The sequence below is a fragment of the Prinia subflava genome, chromosome 15, assembly GCF_021018805.1.
Source record: "Prinia subflava isolate CZ2003 ecotype Zambia chromosome 15, Cam_Psub_1.2, whole genome shotgun sequence".
NCBI classification, from domain to species: domain Eukaryota; kingdom Metazoa; phylum Chordata; class Aves; order Passeriformes; family Cisticolidae; genus Prinia; species Prinia subflava.
In genome coordinates, this window is record NC_086261.1 from 2711833 (window position 1) to 2730895 (window position 19063).

Genomic DNA, 19063 nt, shown 5'->3' on the forward strand with positions numbered 1-19063 from the left:
GGTTTTTAGATAAGGAGGTTTGGGGGGAACTCCCTTTGCAGCTGTCTGGGAAGCAGCCTCCTCCCTGTGCTCACCAGGGCAGAGCCAAAAACCTTCATGAACTCGTTCAGCCCCAGCTCAAGCTCCCCATGGCCACAGTGGGAGGGAGGGGAGCACTGAACCCAGCAGGATTTGGGGTTCAGAGGAGCAGTTCCTAAGGAAGCAGGATATTTCGCCTGGGAAACACGCAGGACTGCAGCCTAAAACTATTTATGCTGAGCAAACAGTCAGAAACTAAGGGGAAAATGTAATTTTCTGCCCTGCTTGCCTGCACTGGCCATCACGGCAGCTGCTGGCCACCACAGCCACCTAGTAAGTTGAATCTAATGGTGAATCTAATATTTTCAGGACCCTCTTGCAAGCTACGATGTTAATGGGAATGACCATGACCCAACTCCACGCTACGATGCCAGCAATGAGAACAAGTATGTGATGATGATTGTAATGGAACAAGGGGTCTGGGGGTGTCCCTGAGGGTGGGTGTCCCCTCTGGAGGGTCTTCCAGGTCTCCTTCCCCATTCCCAGTGCTGTGGAGGAGGCTGTGTTAAGGGCTTTGCACAGAGTCCCTCTGTTTAATGCAAGTTCAGCCACTGCCAACCCCACCAATTGCTAATTAATCCTGCAGCACCCAATACAGCACCAGGGGGTTCCCTGCCCTGGCTGGGGATTGAACCACATGAGTCAGGATGGGTGACTGAGATGGCAAAGCTTGGGTGCATTTTTTGGGCTTTGGTTAAAGTGGGATGGTTACAGGTGGAAGAGAAACAGGAATGCAAAGAGCAGCCTGCACAGAGGTGCAAGATGCAAAGAGGAAGTCGCATTTAGGTGCAAAATGCAAAGAGGAAGTTGCATCAAGGTGTAAAATGCAAACAGCAGATTGGATTTAGGTGCAAAATGCAAACAGCAAATGGCTTTCAGCATTAGTTTCCTCCACCCGCTTGGTGTGGGATTTGGGAAGGGCAGATTCTTCCTCTGCTCCAGCCTTGGAGTCCGTTTTGGGAGCTGGGTGGGTGTGGCTGGGGGGATCCTTTGCCAGGGCCATCAGCTGATGGGGGTTCCTCCTTGCAGGCACGGCACTCGCTGCGCAGGGGAGGTGGCGGCGGCGGCGAACAACTCCTACTGCATCGTGGGCATCGCCTACAACGCCCGCATCGGAGGTGAGGCTGCTGCCTCCGTGGCTCCCCTGCCCTTCACCATGCCCCTGAGGGACCAGGGCCACCCTGCTCACACCTACAGGCTCCTGGGGGAGAGGTGGGATGCTCTCCCCCAGGAGAGAGTCTCCTCCTTGGTGCCTTGGCTGCAGGGAGCCCAGGGGTGTTGGGGGAGGATGGGTGATATGGCATGCAGGGGACTCCGGCTCCATTTATTTAGGGTGGAAACTTTCTTCTTGGGCTGCATTCTTGCCGTCAGGGTGCATGTGGATAGAGGATGTGGTGTTTTCACCAAAAGTCCATACCTGCTCTTGGGGGCTGTGTCCTTGCTGTGGGTGTGTTTGCTATGGTCAGTGGTGCTGGCTGAGGTTCAGAGCTGATGTCACTTGTTTGTGGTATCAGGGGATGCTGAGGAGCCACTCAGAGCAGGGGGCCTGGGGAGAGCCACAAAAATACCCACAGGGGGAAAAACACCAAGAAGGGCGGGGGGCAGAGATGCATATACAGGGGAATTTTCTGCACAGCCCCTCAAATAACATGATGTGTGGAGAGCAAACGAATCTCTATCACTAAATTGGATCCTAGTGCTAATTAGCATTGCTGAGTTAATTTGCATTAGCTGAGCTGGTTTGAGCTGGGGCAGTTCTGGCCAACCCAGGCAGCCCTGGGGAGTTGAGGGTCCTAGTTGGGGTGGGAGTGTGGTGTCCCACTTCCATGGCTGGTGGAAATGTGTAAGGGACAAATGCCTGGAGCTGGGTCCTTTCAGCCTTCAGCCCCATTCCTGGCATGGCTGGAACAGGAGAGGGGCTTTTCCTGCAGTCCCTCCTACCACCCCAGTGCTGGGAAAAGTGACCATCAGCAGCATGGACCCAAGTGCCCACAGGAGGATTTGGGGTTTAATTCCTTCTTTTGGCTTATTCATCCTGGCTGTGCAGGAAACAGCTTTTGTTAGGGTTGTGTCTGCATGGGAGCAGTGTCCACAGGGATCTTGCTCTTGGCCAAGTACCTCCCGTGGTTGTCTGTGCTGGGAAAATCCCCAGAGGGAAGAAAATAACCCCAGGGAGGGTGAAGAGTGGACTGGTAGGACTGTAAGGGCTATGGCACACCCATCCCATCTCTGTGCCCCCTACATGTGTGATGGCTTCTTGCTTCTTAGAGGCTTCTTGCCTCTAAAAACCCATCTCCAAGCACACAGCAAGCAGCAGCAGAGCAAGGCAAAGCCCATGGTGGGATTTATTGGATCCTGCAGGATCAGGCCATTCCCTTCATGCTCCTTTTTCTACAGCAGCTGTGGAGACGAGCGTTCCTTGTTGACTTTATGACGACCTCTGGGTCTCATTTTAATTTGCTCCCTTTAACGAGTGCCTTGCCTCAGGGGTGTGCTGGGGAGGTGTTGAGTGAGACAAGGCACCTGGCAGAGGGTTGGAGGCTGGGGGCTTCCCACAACGTGAGCAGGCAAAGGGGAAAAATAGAGTCTGAGCCGTATCAAGTTTGGGATCGTGGAGGAAAATACGTTATAGCTGCAGCGAGAGTGATTTTAGATGGATTACACAAATAAAGCAGCGATTAATGAGCACAACTTGTTGGGGAAGCCTATTTGTCACACTCAGAGAGCTCCCATCTAATTTTACTGGCTGCTCTTCAGTGCTCTTGCATTGCTTTTCATGTGCCCTGGGCAAAACACATCACTGCTCAAGGAAAGGGCTCCTGCCATTCCTCCTCCTCTTCTCTCTCCTCGAACTCTGGCTTTGGAGGTCGGTGTTGCTCCCTGTGTGACACAAAGCTCATTTATTTTGCAGCACCCACCCCTGCTCCCTCCTGCTCCCCGTTATTTGACCAGGGAGTTCCTCATTGTGGGTGGCTGTCTCTGGGCAGGCTTTGGGTTGACTTTAGGCTGATTTGGGGCTTGCTGATGAAAACAGCTACATACAGCAAGCACAAACGCCATTCCTCAGCTGGTTTTCCTTGCCGTGTCCAGCTCAGACAGTGGGCTTGGCTTTTCGCCCCTTCTCCTTGTGTTTTCTTGTTGACAAAGAGGAATTTTTTGGGAACAGCCCTGCTCCCTGACTTTACATTTCTAAGCTTGGTTTTGGCTGGTCAGGGACAACGTCAGAAGGAGATATTTGAGTTGACTGGTGTCCAGAGCACAGCTGCAGCTGGAATGACATCTGCCCACTTTTGTTTGCTTTAAGACAAAATACATGTGGAAGGGGAAATGCGTTTTTGTAAACCAGACTCTCCCTGGCTGACAAAATATGATGCTGAAATTTTCAGCATTGCTTTTCCTGCAAGGGCTGTTTCTGGGCAGCCTGTTGGGGTGCCTGGCACCCTCTACCCACTGTGTGGAGACAAAATCCAGGAGGGAAAGGGTGATGAGAGCGGAGGAGGTTGTGCTCTTATATTGCAGCAATTGGAGGCTGGGGGCATGCAGCAATCCCTCAGCCCATCCCACCGTGGCTGGTGGGCTCTGCCTGTGAGCATCCTGGCTGGCACCCTGGTTATCCCAGGTGGCATTGTTGTCCTATCATGTGTTGAGGTCCTGGCTCTGATTTTGACCATACAAACCACAGCCTGGTTTTTTTTCCTGGGGCTTCTCCCTCTCCAGGGAACTGCTGGCATCAGTTGGGCAATGATGGGATTTGGGGATGGTCACTGTCATCCCCACTCAAGGGAGAGGCTTCATCCCACCAGTGTGCCTAAAGCTGGGGGGCATGAGTGTTCAGGAAACACCAAAATCTTCCAGGTGGAGAAATATGCTAGCTAAGGAATCAAAAGGGGAGAAAAAAGGATTTTAGTGGCGGTTTGCTGCTGGGGAGTGCAATACCACTACCACCATCCATTCCCCACCAATGGAGGAGAAATGAGTTTTAACATCCCCTTCTCCATCACTTGCCATGAAGCCAAGCAACACAGAAAACTTCCCCCATAGCTCCCCAGCATCCTGCTGCCAGGCTCGTTGGCATGCGGGGCCACGGGCTGAAGCTATTCCAGGCGCGCCTGAGCCGTGTGGTTTCCGCCGCCGTTAACAAAGCCCTTTGATTGCAATCCTCACACTGTCATCCACGCCATGAAGCCCTAATGTCTGATGTTTTTGTGCTTTTAGGCATTCGTATGTTAGATGGAGATGTAACAGATGTTGTTGAAGCGAAGTCGCTTGGCATCAGACCCGATTACATTGACATTTACAGCGCGAGCTGGGGGCCAGATGATGATGGGAAGACAGTTGATGGACCTGGTCTATTGGCCAAACAGGCTTTTGAGCAAGGCATTAAAAAGGTGTGGATCCCACAGCGCCCAGACGCGCTCGCCCTCCTCCTCCTGTCCCGTGGGAAGGGCCACGGCCGGCCCGGGGTCTGGGGATGGGCAGCTCGGCCCCCTGAGGCAATGCCAGCACTAGGGCTGGGGCGGGGGGAGCCAATCATCTCTAATTTTTCCTAGTCTTCCCCAGCGTCCCTAAGAGCTCCGGTGGATTTGGCGGCTGAGGGTGGTGACAGCGGGAGGTGCCTGGTGATGGTGGGACCCCTCGACACGGCCAGCAGAGCCCTGGCAGAGCAGGGAGGCCCCAGGTTGTGTTGCAAAGCTCTGCTGGGATGAGAAACCCAAGGCAGTTCTTGGGGGGGTAACTTTGCACCCCAAAATGTCCCCTATATGCTGGTGTGGATAGAAACAGCAGTGTCCCAAACCCCAGTATGTCCAACCCTCTGCTCCGTGCTCCTTGGGCTCCTGGTGTCCTCTCCCAGGGGCCTCTGTCACCTCAAGCATTCCCCTGGTTTTCCACCCACAGCAAGTGGCTGTGTCATGGCTGGGGAGGGACATGGGTGTTGCCACCGGATCTGACAATGGATTGTTGTCCTTGAGATCCTCCAGTAAGAAAGTTCAGCTGACATCACATATGATTGACAGCTGTCAATCCTTGCTGGGGATGCCCTGGCTTTCCTGTGCCCCTTCCCTTTTTGGGTACTTTTAAAAAATGCCCAATATTGGCTAAAAGCATTGGGAAAAAGGCCTTTTTGGCAGCTTGGTGGGTACTGTGGGTAAGTGTTGCAGTGGCTCAGGGCTCCACAGTGGTTGTTCCCTGGGTGCTCCAGAGAAACTGTGGGGATGGGGTTCCATTGCCAGCAGCCCCGGGCTGGGCTGTGAACTCCCTCTTCAACCCCTGCCACCGCTCCTTTCTCTGCTGCCTCTTCCTGCAGCATGCCGGGGCTTGGGGTGGCCTCTTATCTAAAAATAGGGTGGGGCGTTTTTCCCACTGTTTACTTGATTTCCTGCTGGGGCGGTGCGCCTGCCCAGGAATCCATTGAAGTGCCGGGGAGTTCACGCCGTGTAAATACCGGGGAACAAGCTGCTTTTTAGACCTTATTTTTCCATGCAGGAGCAAACAGGCAGCAGCAGGGTACTCGCCTAGCACAACCCCACTATCTTAGGATGCTTGTTTTTGCTTCCCAGAGGACACCCCGCTCAGCCCACTGCCACCCCGTGTTTGCAGCACCCACTGTCCCACATGCACAGCTCGTTATTGCCAACTCCATCTCCTTAAATAACGAGGAAAGCTGCAAGCAGATAGTTAACCGCCACCTTTAGCCCGAGCAAACAGCTGTAACCGAGTTATAAATCCTTAAAATTGAGTTTTTAATGGAAACATTAAAATAACCTTTATCTATTAGCGATAGGACTGCGCTGGGGTAATTTATCATCTTGTTTCTTGTTCCTCCAGCCACACTTTATTAGTTCCCGAGCTAACGAGGGGATATTTATCCTGGTCATTCATGGAGTGCTGTTGGGCAAACACCCAGGCCCTGCAGTGCTGCGGAAGCAGGAGATGCTGTGCATCCCACAGCCAACCCATGAGCTGCTGGGGTGAGCTGGATCAGCCCCAGCTTGGCTGGGGAGGGATTCCCTGGTTTAAATGATGCCCAGATTCAGGTTTTATAGCAGCCAGGAGCTCCTCACTGCCATTGCATTGGCTTAGGAGGATGGCAAATTAAGAAGCTGGATGTTTGGGGTCTGCTTACAGAAATCTTGATTGTTCCTTGTTTGAGAGCAAAGGGAAAGAATGCATTTTTCCAATCTGAGGGAGCTGCAATATGTGGTGAGCTCTTGCTCTGCCAGGAAATGCTGTCAGGTGTTAGCTGTGCACTGTTGTAGTGATGTTCATGTACCTGTTCATGTCCTCATGTGACCGTGCTGTCTCCAAATCCCCTTTCCCCCAGTGCAGCCCTGCCTGGGCATCGTGGGGATGTGGGTTTGGAGCAGGTCTGAGCCTTTCTTGGGTCCCGTGGGTGCGGCGCTTGGGGTGAGGGATGAAAGGGAGGTCTGGACTCCCAGTCTTCTGATCCCAATCAAAATCATTGCTACATCTCCAGATGCTTGGCCGATTGCGTCTGGTTTTATTCCTCTGATTAGTGATTTGGGAAAGCTTGGGTTGCATGCTGTGGGACACATCCTTGGAGGTGTTTTGACTTTTTGGGCAAGCTGGACCGTCACTGTCTGCGCCGAGCATGTGGGCTGGGATGCTGCCTCCTTAGAGATCCTGGAAACCCTGGAAAGTGGGATGGGAGATGCCAGCAGCAGCTTGGTGGGCTGGCCAGCTGGGCTGAGCTCTCCGTGATGTGGAGCAGGGCAGTAATTCCCTTGGCAATTGCACTTTTTCTTGCAGAGCTCCAGACAGCTCTATTAATCTTTGCTAGGGAAATACCCACCCAGTTTGGCTGGGAGGCAGCCCAGATAATGAAAACTTTCATAAAGTGAGGAAAGAGCCTGACTTAGACTGTGTATCCAGAGGCAGGGTCAGCTCAGAGAGCCTCTGCCCCAGGAGGGGGGCGAGACAGGTAATAAACCATCCTGCTCCCCCCGGGCGCCTAAAGCCCACAATAAATCCCGGTGAATTCCTCCAGAGCAAAGCTGCTTTATTATTATTACTATTATTGTTATTATTATTTTTTGTGGAGGAAGCTGCCACAGAGCAGTGGGAGGGAGGTAAACACCAGATCTGCCCAGGCGAGCGCTGAAATGTCTCCGTGGCAGGAGCAGCCGCGGGGAGGATGGGGCTGCTCCGCTGCTTCCATCGCCTGCCAAGCCCGGCAGAGCTCCATCCTCCCTGGAGAGCCCTGCCTTTCGGGGCACGGAAGAGAACCAGCCACTTCATTTCCTGCCCCTAACCCTTTTGGATCACCAAAAATCCTCCTTTTTGGGATGTCGGCACCTTGCTTGTGAGCCCCCGCAGGGCTGGGTTATTCCTGGGTGTCTGGGCAGTAGGTTGGATGGAGGGTGAATGGGGCTCATTCCCGTGGTGGTGCCCTCTTTAGAGGCCCCTCGTTGGCACCATGGCTGCTGCTGCCAGGTGGGATTTTCCCCTGGCTCCAGGGAGGTCTGGGCAGCAGGCACACCCCTCCCACCCCACAATCCCCACAGCTTACCCAGTGGGGATGGCTCCATCAGATGTTCCAGCCAAGGGATGGGGAGGGGAGAAAAGGATGGGACTTAAAAAATAAAACACGAGCAAAAGAAATCTAAAGGATAGGCTGGGAGAAGGTTTCTGGTGGTTTGAGTGGTTCATGAGGGGCTTTGTGGGTTTGGGAGATTTGGGGTTTGGGGGTTCCCTGCCAGTTCCTCCTGCAGGGCCATCCCTAAAAGCACCATGCTGTGTGTTAGCACCTGGTCCAGGGACTTGGAGTACCCAGGATGTTTTTCCCCATGGGAAATGCCAAAATCTTGTCACTGGAGGCTCCCCCGTCCTTTTGGGGAGTCACTGCCTGTAAACTGGAACTGACTGAGCCGAGGGACACGAGCAGGGACTGAGTGCTGGGCAGGGTGGATCCCATCCTTCCACCTAAACAGAACACCCAAAAATCAGACTCACCCCCTCCTCCCTGTGCCGAGATGGCCTCTCATCCTGGGCAAACACCTCCTCTAACCCTCCATGCCCTCTGTGCCTGCAGGGTCGCAGGGGACTGGGCTCCATTTTTGTCTGGGCGTCGGGGAACGGCGGCAGAGAGGGCGATTACTGCTCCTGTGACGGCTACACCAACAGCATCTACACCATCTCCATCAGCAGCACCACCGAGAACGGCTACAAGCCCTGGTACCTGGAGGAATGTGCCTCCACCCTGGCCACCACCTACAGCAGCGGCGCCTTCTATGAGCGCAAAATTGTGAGTTTTACCCCAACATCGAGTGGGGCAGCATCCCCTGGGTGTTTTCTGTATGGCTGGGCTGGGTGATGGCTCAGCTGGAAGAGCTAGGCACTGTCCTTAGCTCTGCAGTGGGTTTTGCTCTGGTTTTTGCTCAGGGATCTCGTGTTTTCCCTGGTAAGTGGGTGAAAGGGCTGGAGGTTTGCAAAAATACCCGTGTAAATATTTACCTGTTCACCAAAGTACTTGCTTACTGTATCTTATTTTTTTAAAAAATGTGAATTTTGAGGATTTTTAGCCTGAGAGAGAAAAAAGAGGAAGGATGGAGGCACTTAACAGGGGTGTGGCAGCCCCAAACTCAGAGTTGCGACTTTCTGGAGACAAGGAGCTGCCTGAAAATGTGTGCACATGTGGATCAGTGCAGTTTTCCCTGCCACCCAGGCTATATTTGTCCTGTCCCAACAGCTGCTGTGGCCTGGTCACACCATGGCTGATCATTACTGACATCCCTGGGCATCATCCGAACCTTGGGAAGTAAAACATCTCCCACCAACGCAGCATCTTGCCCAGCTTGGGGAGGGAGTTTTCCACCCAAGTGAGGTCTTCTGACCAAAAATTGTGTGGAATTTTTTTTTTGCTGTTATTTCGTCTGTTTGTTTAACAAGTAAATTTTTTTTTTTTTTTTGGTATTGAGAAGTGATTTCTTTGACCCCCAAAAGATTTCCAGCCAGAAAACAGAAAGCAAGTGCCATTTTCATGGCACTCCAGGAGTGTTTGCATGGCTGAGGCCAGCCCCATGCCAGTGCTACTGGAGCATCATTGGGCAAAAACCCAAACCAGCTTCCTATCCAGAAATCAGCAGATTAACTCAAAACTTACGAGCCTTTTAAAATCAGAAAAAGCATCTCTTGGCCACCCACCTCCTCAAAGTTTTGGTACCCAAACATTGTGCTCTTAAAACTAAACAGCTGGAAATGGCTGCTTTTTTTTTCCCTATGCAAATGACATTTTTTTTCCAAGACCAGTAGCTGGAGGCTTCTTTTTCCCCTTTCAAATAGTTTTTGCACCTCTGAGCAAAGGAAAATGTAAGTCCAGGGGTGTTTTCTCATGCACCAGTGTATCTGCAGCCCGTTTTTGGGGCTCTGTGCCCCCAGTGGCATTGGAATCGTGGCAGGGGTTGGGTACCAGCAGGCTCATCTCCTCTCTGGCAGCATCCCAAGCAGATTTGGGTGCTGGATGGGGTAGTGCCCATGCTGGGAACATTCTGGGGGCTGCAGCTCCTCTCTCCACAGGTCACCACGGATCTCCGGCACCGCTGCACCGACGGCCACACCGGCACCTCCGTGTCCGCCCCGATGGTCGCGGGCATCATCGCCCTGGCCTTGGAGGCAAAGTAAGTGTAACCCTGTCAGGAGAAATGTTCCCACTTTAGCACCTGGTAAGCAAAACCTGAAAGAAACAAGGCCGTTTTGTTTCCTCTGGAGCAGCCAAAATGACACAAAGTTATTTTAAATCGCTCCTTTCTGGCAGTGTTGTTGTTTTGAATCTGATCTTCCCACAGGTGTTTTATTGATCTAATTCTTCACTTGTTGCCATCCGTTGAAAAGTTTGGGGTTGGTGACATCAGTCAGGCTTTTCACTAGATGCATGGAAACCGCTGACAGCCAGCTCCAATGGGAGTTTTATAAATACTTCCTGGAAAACAAAAAAAGTCAGAAAAATCACAGACATTGGGAAATGTCAGCAGAAGCGATGGGTTTCAGCAAGTGTTGCATTTCTGAGGCAAAAGGACTATTTTTTCATAATGTCAAAAACTCACAGGACTTGATTGTCAGCAACACCCCCCTGGTTCAAATCAGCTGCTTTTTTCCTCTTGTCCCCATCCCGGTCCCATCCTGGTTCCATCATGGTCCCCCAGCCAAGGAACAGCCCTTGGGCACTCCTGTGTTGCTTCATGGAGTGTCTTCTCATGAGCTGATTATTATTTTTATGGAGTGGAAATAAAATTAAGGCTGGGAATTAATAATAACTGGAAATAAAATTAAGGCTGAGCCTCAGGGCAGTGCTGCACTCTCATCCAGGGATGGTGATTGTGGCTCCACTCCTCCTCCTCTGGTTTAATCCCAACACCCAGGTCGGGTGAGAGCATTTCCGGAGATGCCGTTTTCATTACAAATATATTAAAAGCTTTAGATGTAATTTTTGAATTGTTTAGCTGAGGCATAAACCGCAACATTAACTACCAGAGCTTGGTGCTCAGGCATTCCATTGTGACAAGAGAGAATAAATTGAATTTCTTTTTTTAAATGTTGCTCGAGAGCAATATAAATCCCAGCTCGAAGTGCTGAACAACAGACTGTGAGTAAAGCAGGGAAAGTTCTCCAGCAATATCCCTGAGCTGGGGTCATGAGGGGGCTCAGAAGCACAGAGCACTCAGTGTCCAGCACTCTGAACACACAAACCCAGGTACCTCCGGGGAGGTACAGGCAATTTGGGTTTAATTTTTCTGTTTAATGAACAACCCAGGTTTTATTTCCAGCAATTTTTTGCTGTTATTCCTATAAAGGGAAGGTTTGCTCAGCATTGTGTATCAGTAAGCTGCCGAGCCCACTATCCTGCCTCAGGATGTGCTTAGCTCTCTGTCTTCTACAAAAATAATGGAGAAAACCTTCCTGTCTTGCTTCATTTCTACCTTAGAGACTGAGATCTAAATGGGTTTATACAGGAGTAATCAAATGCAATTCCCCTTGGCATGTGACATCCCTTCCTGGGGCACACCACTCTGCTGGGGCACCTCAAGTCATGGCAGGGTGTCAGCATCTAAATCATCAATTCTTGCTTTTTCTTTAGCAGAAAAAAGGGGTGGTTGCTGTGAAGGGGTGGTTGCTGTGACTTTTTGTTTTTTTGGGTTTTTTTTAACTCAATGGGGTACCTGCTGCTGCTGGGAGGACTGGGAACAGCAGAGCCACCCCATGAGCCACCACATGTCATTGCAGCCCCCTGCTCACCTGGAGGGACGTCCAACATCTGCTGGTCAAAACCTCTCGCCCGGGGCACCTGCGAGCGCCCGACTGGAAAACCAACGGGGCAGGGCATAAAGGTGAGAGGCTATGGGGATGGCAGGGCAAGAACAGCCAACCAAGGGAAAATAAAGTCTCCAGAGCTTCACTTATGGGGACAATTCACCGTGGATGGCCACTGTCAGGTTCATTGCGGCCTCCTACCTTCAGGCTGTTAAGTGGAGGGAGGAAAGGGCTATAATTCATGGGATGAGATGCTTGGAACTCTTGCTTGGTGGAGATTTGGAAAACTTGTTTGGTGGAGACTCTTGAGCTGCAGAGTTTCTTGCTATTTCCCTTGGGCTGCTCCCAGCAATGGGTTTTCCATGGTGCCAGTGTGGATTTGGGGTGTAACTTGGGCAGGGTGATGAGCTCCATGTGCTGAAACACCTCATACTCCATCGGAGTCAACTCCACATCTTCCCTGATGGTTGGAGGATGCTCCACCAAGCACTGAGGAGGAGCTGCTGATTCCTGCTGAGAAGGCTGAGGGTTTCTGAGTCTTCTCTCTTTCCAGTTAGCCATCTATATGGCTTTGGGCTGGTGGATGCTGACGCTATTGTGGTGGAAGCCAAGAAGTGGAAGATGGTTCCTCCCCAGCACGTCTGCGTGGGAAGCCTGGACAGGGTGCCCAAGTGAGTGTTGTGGGATCTGTGCCTGTGGCTTTGTGAAGTGCAGGGCCCATCAGGGCTCTCCAGGGCCAGCTTTGACAGTGAGTGATTTTTTTTTCCCTTTTGCAAGATTTTGTTTCCCAGATGAGTGATCAGCAGGGAATTTTTGAGGTCTGACAGAGACCAAACCCACCTTGCCTGGTGGGTCCTACATGAGCAGTGATGTGTTGGTCTCTCCACGCTTACACTGAACACTTTGTCTTGATGCAGGACACCAAAAACTGGTGATTTGTTGTAAAGATTATCAAATTTCCAGTGTCTTGGTTCTCTTTGAATTTGGCTTCATGTTCAATCCAGCTCAGGTTCACATCTCATCCTTTAGGTCAGTCCCTCCTACGTGAAAAGTGGGATCAGGGATCTGACCAAGTGGACAGTCCTCATTTACCAATGCCTGGCTGTAGAGCAAGAGAGCTGTTAATCAGAAAAGTCTTTTAGAGACTTGCATATGCAAAACAGGAATGAGTGCGGAGCCAATTGTGTTCATGAAGCTATTTATCTGATACAGACACTAATTACAGCCCAAAGAGGAGCACTGCACTCGTAATTATAATAAAGCAGCGCCCTTGCAGCCCATAAGGCATAGATCTTCGAAGCACTTCAAAAATCATCTCGTTACCATCCAGCAATTCAGCAAATTCCCATGCCAGCACTGGGAATTGCAGTGGCAGATAAGATAATTTTTGCTGCGAAGCAGCAGGAGACCAGGTTCAAATCTAACAGGGCGTGCATGCCTGGGAGCCAGGGGCACTCTGTCCCCATCGTGATGCTGTGCCCTGTCCCTGGCAGGTACATCCGAGCTGACCACGTGCTGCGGGCCAGCACCCTGAGCAGCGCCTGCGCCGAGCAGCGCGACCAGCACGTGCTGTACCTGGAACACGTCGTGGTGCGGCTCAGCATCGCCCACCCGCGCCGGGGCGACCTCCAGATCAGCCTCATCTCTCCGGCCGGGACACGGTCGCAGCTCCTCGCCAGGAGGTGAGAGCAGCCAGAGCCGGGGCGTGTCTGGGCTGGGCAGCATCCTCCTGTAGGGGGTTGCTGTAAGTCTCCTTGGGTTTTTCTGGGGGAAGGTGGGGACCATGTGCAGATTTCAGCTGCAGGAGACCTTGGTGCAAGGATCCCTAAAATCCTCAATTACCTATCTAACTTTTCTGATAAAATACGACATTCAAAGTCACATTTCTTGGTGGCATTATCAATGCAGGGTGTTTGACCACTCCAATGAAGGCTTCAAGGGCTGGGAGTTCATGACTGTCCACTGCTGGGGGGAGCGGGCGGCGGGGGAGTGGACCCTGGAGATCCACGACACGCCGTCCCAAGTGCGCAACCCCGCCGTGCAAGGTAAGGATCCCCCAGTGCCCACCAGGCCCTCTCACTCACAAAACCCTTTGTAGGCTGCTTCGCTTGGCTGTAAATTTTGCTGTGAGTTTTATGGTCTCCAGCAAAACTGTATTACCCAGATTTTCGAAAATGGGAATGAACTGTCAGTTCTGAATGCAGGAAGCTGCCGGTCTGGCTGAGCTGGAAGCTGGTTTTCTCCCAGTAGCAGCAATAAACTGGCTGCACCCGAGAGCCAGGTTTCCAAAATTAAACTCGTAATGAGTCAAAACGAGGAAACCCAAGAGCTGTAATTGTTGTTTGTTTGTTTAGCTTCACTGCTGGGACATCTGGCATGTGGGCTGATTGTGCAACGGCACAAGGGGACGATGCCCCTTGGGCTGCAGACGGATGGACATCCTCCCTGGACTACCACCATGCTGGTGGGGGGTGGCTGGGCTCAGCCCTGCATGTCCCCAGCCCTACTGTGTCCCCCCCTCCCCAGCTTGGCCCCCTGCTCCGTGTCCCCTTCCCAGCACAGGAGCCGTGTGGGCAGGATCTGACCCCGCCGGGAAGCGGCAGCCGCCTCGCTGGCCGGGGGCAGCAGGACGCGGAGCATCCTGCCTGGGGCTGGCGTGTGCTGTGGGGGTGTTAAATCCACACAACCATTGATAGGAAGCCAGGAGTATATTAAAAATTTCTCCCACGCTGCTTTCTGGCAGGAGGTGGGGGTGCATTGCACAGAAAGTGGTTCTGTTTGCTGCCTTCACCCCAGATCTTTTGAACTCGGAGAGCAGCAGCAAAGCGCCCACAGAGCTGCTTTTGCCCTCTGTATTTACAGTTTGTGGCTGGCGTTTCTGAGCCCCTCATGGGCATCAGGGCTTGGCAAAACAAAATGAAAATGAGTGCATTAAGTCATCCCCTCAAAAAGTCTGCACTGGGTTTGAAGCAGAGAGGGCATAGCAAGAGGAAACAGAGAGAAGATGCTCCCAGCTCGTAGCAGAAATGGGTATTAAATGTTAATTTAATACCACTAAATTGATTAATTTAATATCAATTAAATACTGTGAGTGTCATGTCTCTGGTACTGCTACACCCCCACATCAGCCCTGTGTAGCCTGGGCTTTCCTCACGCAAAATATTTTAGATTTAAAGTAAATACAATTCTTTTGGCAAAGGCGCTTCTCCTGCTGATGCTGCCAGGGCTTGACCTTTTGCAGGCTCCACACCAGCCCTGCTCGGTGCAGCAGGTGTGTCCTCTCATGCCTTTGGGAGAGCCAAGGGATTTTGGGTATTGCAAATTTTAAGCCCTTCCTGGAAACACAGGGATTAGGAGTTAAAGCCAAGCACGATGCAGGCATGAAGTGACTCGCATCGATGGGGAATTGGAAAAAAACAGTGTTGGAAAGTAACAGCAGCATTTTTGGACTCTCTCCCCAAAGCCACGTGGCTTGTGGAGGGTGTTGGTGTGGGTGTAAGGCCTTGTGGGGGGTCTCACCAGGTGCACTACAGTGTTTTGGGGGATGCCAAGCTCAGACCTCTGTTGTGTCAGGCAAAGAGATGGCTGGAGCAACAGCAGCAAGAAATAATCCAGTGTGTGCCGGGTGGCTTTTGTCAGACAGAAATAATCCTCTATTGTGGAGCTTTTAAAATTACTGGTTCTCTCCAGTGCTGGACTCGGAGACTATGGTGATGCTGCGGTTCCTCAGATGAGTTATGGAATTAAAAATCCCTTGTAAGTGCCTTAAACAGCTGCATTTGTGTGGGCTGGAAGCTCAGGGGCTCATGAACATTTCTGGATGTTCACTGTTTGCTTCTGCATTGCTGTGCCAGCGGTGACACCCTGATAGTCCAATCCATCCTCCTTCTGTTTCCCCCAAAACTGAGTCCCCCAGAGATGGGTGAGACAGGGAGAGGGATGGGTGATGTTGTGTCTGCCCCACAGGGAAGCTGAAGGAGTGGAGCCTCATCTTCTACGGGACAGGAGAGCACCCCTACACTGCACTGAGTGGGCCCCAGTCCCGGGGGAGGTCCCTGGAAGTGCCAACATCAGAGATGGAGCCATCGAGAGCTGCCTTCCTGCAGAGCCAGGTGGAGGTGGCGGAGGAGGAGGAGGAGTACGCAGGTAAGGACGTGGCTGCCTGCCACGTTGTTCCCCCCAGAGTACCCAGGGAAATGAAAACCCTGATAAAAACTGGGGGAGCCACGAGGCCTGATCCTGCCTGGGGCTGGGGCGGGCTGGGAGGAGCAGTGCCTGTGGCCAGCACAGGGCAGCAGGATGGTGAAATTAGAAGGTAGGAAAATGCCCCGTCCCAGCCACAAATTGGTGGTGCAGCTGTCTGAGGGGTAAAAAAAGCTCCTCTGCCCACCTTCCCTCCTCCAGCATGGGCAGGGGCGTGTGTCTCTGCTGCTCCCTGAGGAGCAGGTCCCTCTTTCAAAGCTGCTCCTGCAGCAGTGTTCAGCCAGAGGATGACTGGGTGGGATTCATTCTGGGAAGGATGAGCTGCAGGAAAGACAACCACTGAAGTTCCAGAAGACAGATAAATAAAATTTAAAATATCATAGATGCAGGATATAGAATAAGATGAGGGAAGGGTCCAGGTGTCCATCGGTCCAGGGAGGGTGTGCTCAGGGCATCCTGGCAGTGGTGCCTGGAGGGTGCTCAGCTTTTCCCACACTGAGCTGGTCTCTCCCTCCTCAGGTCCGTGCCACCCTGAGTGCGGTGACCAGGGCTGTGATGGCCCCAACGCCGACCAGTGCTTGAATTGCATCCACTACAGCCTGGGCAGCATGAAAACTGGCAGGTGAGGGGTGGTGGGGTGTCCCCATGGGGTCCTCGGGCAACAGCAGTACCTTTCCTCAGGTCTCACAGGTTAGTGTGGGTGATAGATGTTTGCATACAGAAAAAAGTGTATGAGAAATTAAATGGGTGGAGGAGGAGGTGTGAGGATCCCTGTCCTGAATTTGGGTACAGTGGGGTGGAGGAAATGGAGCTGGAGAGTCCTGGAGGATCTTGGCCACATAATCATGTTGGGGAAGAAGCTTTGGCTTCACTGGCTGGGGTCACCCACACCCAAGGGACACCCAGCTGAGCTGTCAAATCCCTTCAGGAACTGGGGCTTCCACTCCTCAGTCTCTTGGGATGGTACAGGGAAACTTTACCGACGGCTGGGACAAGAGTCCCTGTCTCTGTCTTAGAGCTGTGACTTTCAAGACACTGTAAATCACAAGAATAAGAAGTAAACGAGCTCAAATTGCTGCCAAGGCTGGGGGAGCCCTAAACGCTGCGGGTGAGGGAACAGTGGTGGGTGCCTGAGGCGGGAGGTGACCGGTGCTGGCACCAAAGCCGGTTCCCTCCCCAGGATGTGCGTGAGCTCGTGCCCCGCTGGGTTCTTCGGTGACAACGGCGCCCGGAGGTGCCGGCGGTGCCACAAGGGCTGCGAGCGCTGCGTCGGGAGGGGAGCGAGCCAGTGCACGGCCTGCAAGAGGAACCTCTACCACCACCCCGAGATGGGCACCTGCGTGGTGCTGTGTCCAGCCGGGTTCTACGCCGAGGAACGTAAGGATGTTATCACTTGCAAGCTGCAGCATGAGGATGGGCAGGGGTTGCTTCTATTTTAAGTGCTATGGGTGGAGAACGCACCTTGATTCTTGGGTATTGGTTTTGAATTTCCCTTTTGACACACTTTGTGTGGTGAAGGGAGGAGGGAAACCTCTGGGTGTTCAGAGGGTGGTGCAAAGCAGAGGTGCTCAACTCAAAGCTCTTAATTAGAAGACTGTAATTAATGATCCTGGCTGCTTGCAAAGCATATTTCTTTTCAGCCAGCGGTGACAGATAAGGTCACCTGCAGTAGCAGGGATCTGGTGGGGAGGGATGTGCCTTTCCCCTCTGGGAAGCTGCTGCTGGGGTGCAGTGGGGCTTTGCGGCTCCGACTGCTGCTTGCAAATCACCGTCCGGATTTTATTCCCCCTGCTTTGCTTTGTTTTCTGAAAGGTCAGAAACGTTGTCTGAAATGTCATCAAAGCTGTAAAAAATGTGTCGGCGAAGCAGACAAATGTACTGCATGCAAAGAGGGATTCAGGTAAAACACCAGCGCGGGAGGAGTTTATACCTGCAGCACTCATACCTGTGGTTTAAATTTGGGAAAACTGATGGGAAATTGGAGAGTGAATTAAGTTCAAGACCAGAGATCCTGCTTCCATGGTGCTGCAGCTGTGGTGCAGTGTGCTGGACGTCTGGGAATTTAAAGGTGGTGATTAGCATCCCTTTCTTAGCTGAAAAAATGTGATTTAAATTCAATTTCATTTCCCCCCACTCTTTCCAGGGTAGTGGGTAAGCGCTGTGTAGCGCTGGTACCAGCTTGAGCTGCTCCAAGCAGGCTGAGAATCCCCACTGCAAATGCAGAAACCCTTCCCTCAGATTCATCCATGCTGAAAATTTTATTTGATGTACCTGTTGAGTGGGTCTAGTACAGGACAGTGATTTTCCAGCACTGTAGGTGCAGGCAGGGCAGCCCTGATCCTGTAAGGACCACTGGGTGCCACTGCTGCTGGCCCCATGGCATCTGTGGGACACAGAGCCCAGTGTCAGCACTAGGGAGAAGCTGTTTTCCATCCCCAGTTGCCCATGGAGTACAACCCCACAGCAGTCTGCAGTGTTCAGGCACTGTAAGCGAGTCAGAGCCACGGTGTAGCAGTGGGGCTTGCTCAGACAAAGAAATTCCCGCTGCCAAAAGATTATCTACTCCCTCGGAAAAGCACAAGTGGAGGCACTTGTCAGACATAATCCACACGGCGCTTGTTTTTTATTGTCCAATATCCTTTTAAGCTGGGACTTCAAATCATCCCTGCCACGGTGAAGCAGCACCGGCCCAGCTGCGGCGCTGAACCAATTTCCTTTTATTTCGGGGAGCCTCGGTAGTGCAAAAGGTCTTCAGGAGAGCCTGGCTGGCTGCCCATGGGAAAAAAATAATTTTACTTCCTTCTGGATACTTAATTAAGGAACCCACAGCTGTCTCTTTGGTCGAGGCAGGATTTTAATTTCTCCTAAAATGCTGGCTGGCTTTCCAACACCTCCTGCGCTGCAGGCTGAGGATGCCACAGGACACTGGGGGTTGAGAAGATGGGAATGGGCTGTGTTGCGTCCCCATATCCCATAGCTTTGGGTGCAATTGTTCTCTGCTTTCCTGGCAGCCTGGCAGGGGAGACTTGTGTGCCAGAGTGCCAGCCTGCCATGTACCTCAGCCGGGAGCCCCGACGGTGTGAGACCTGCCCTGCCAGCACAGGTATGTCCCTGGCCCCACAGCATCCCACGCAAAACCCCAAACCCCTCGTGCATCAAACCCCAATCCCCACTGTACCCACCCTGAGCTGAGGCAGAGTGTGCTGGAGGGAAAGCAATCCCAAGTCTCCAGCACGTTCCGTGAGGTATATGTTCATGCTGGAAAGGTTTTTAGGGGAGTTTTTACATTTTTATTAGAGCCATTTTTTATTTCTCGATCTCCCCGAAGCCAGGTGCTTTCGTTTAATAAGGTTGTGGGGGAGGCTGTAAAACCCTCTCGGAGTGATGGAAGGTGGCTTTGCAGCGGATAAAAATGTCAGGCAGCTGAGGTGTGTTATCCCGTGTTATCCCATGTTATCCCGTGTTATCCCAGCTGCCCCACAGTGCCGGGCTGGCTGCTCCTGGCTTCCCCCAGCTG

General features: G+C 52.3%; 1 protein-coding gene across 1 annotated transcript in view; it reads left to right on the forward strand.

Moving 5' to 3' along the window:
- The window catches only part of PCSK6 (proprotein convertase subtilisin/kexin type 6), a 34263-nt gene that overhangs the window by 11020 nt on the left and 4180 nt on the right, over nt 1-19063 (forward strand). Inside the window, exons 5-18 of the mRNA XM_063412337.1 lie at nt 388-464; nt 1108-1196; nt 4294-4466; nt 8129-8341; nt 9613-9713; nt 11317-11420; nt 11897-12014; nt 12837-13025; nt 13252-13388; nt 15310-15489; nt 16066-16168; nt 16727-16923; nt 17359-17446; nt 18558-18649. Coding sequence (XP_063268407.1) covers nt 388-464; nt 1108-1196; nt 4294-4466; nt 8129-8341; nt 9613-9713; nt 11317-11420; nt 11897-12014; nt 12837-13025; nt 13252-13388; nt 15310-15489; nt 16066-16168; nt 16727-16923; nt 17359-17446; nt 18558-18649 — 1861 coding nt within the window. The remainder of the gene's footprint in view (nt 1-387; nt 465-1107; nt 1197-4293; nt 4467-8128; nt 8342-9612; nt 9714-11316; nt 11421-11896; nt 12015-12836; nt 13026-13251; nt 13389-15309; nt 15490-16065; nt 16169-16726; nt 16924-17358; nt 17447-18557; nt 18650-19063) is intronic.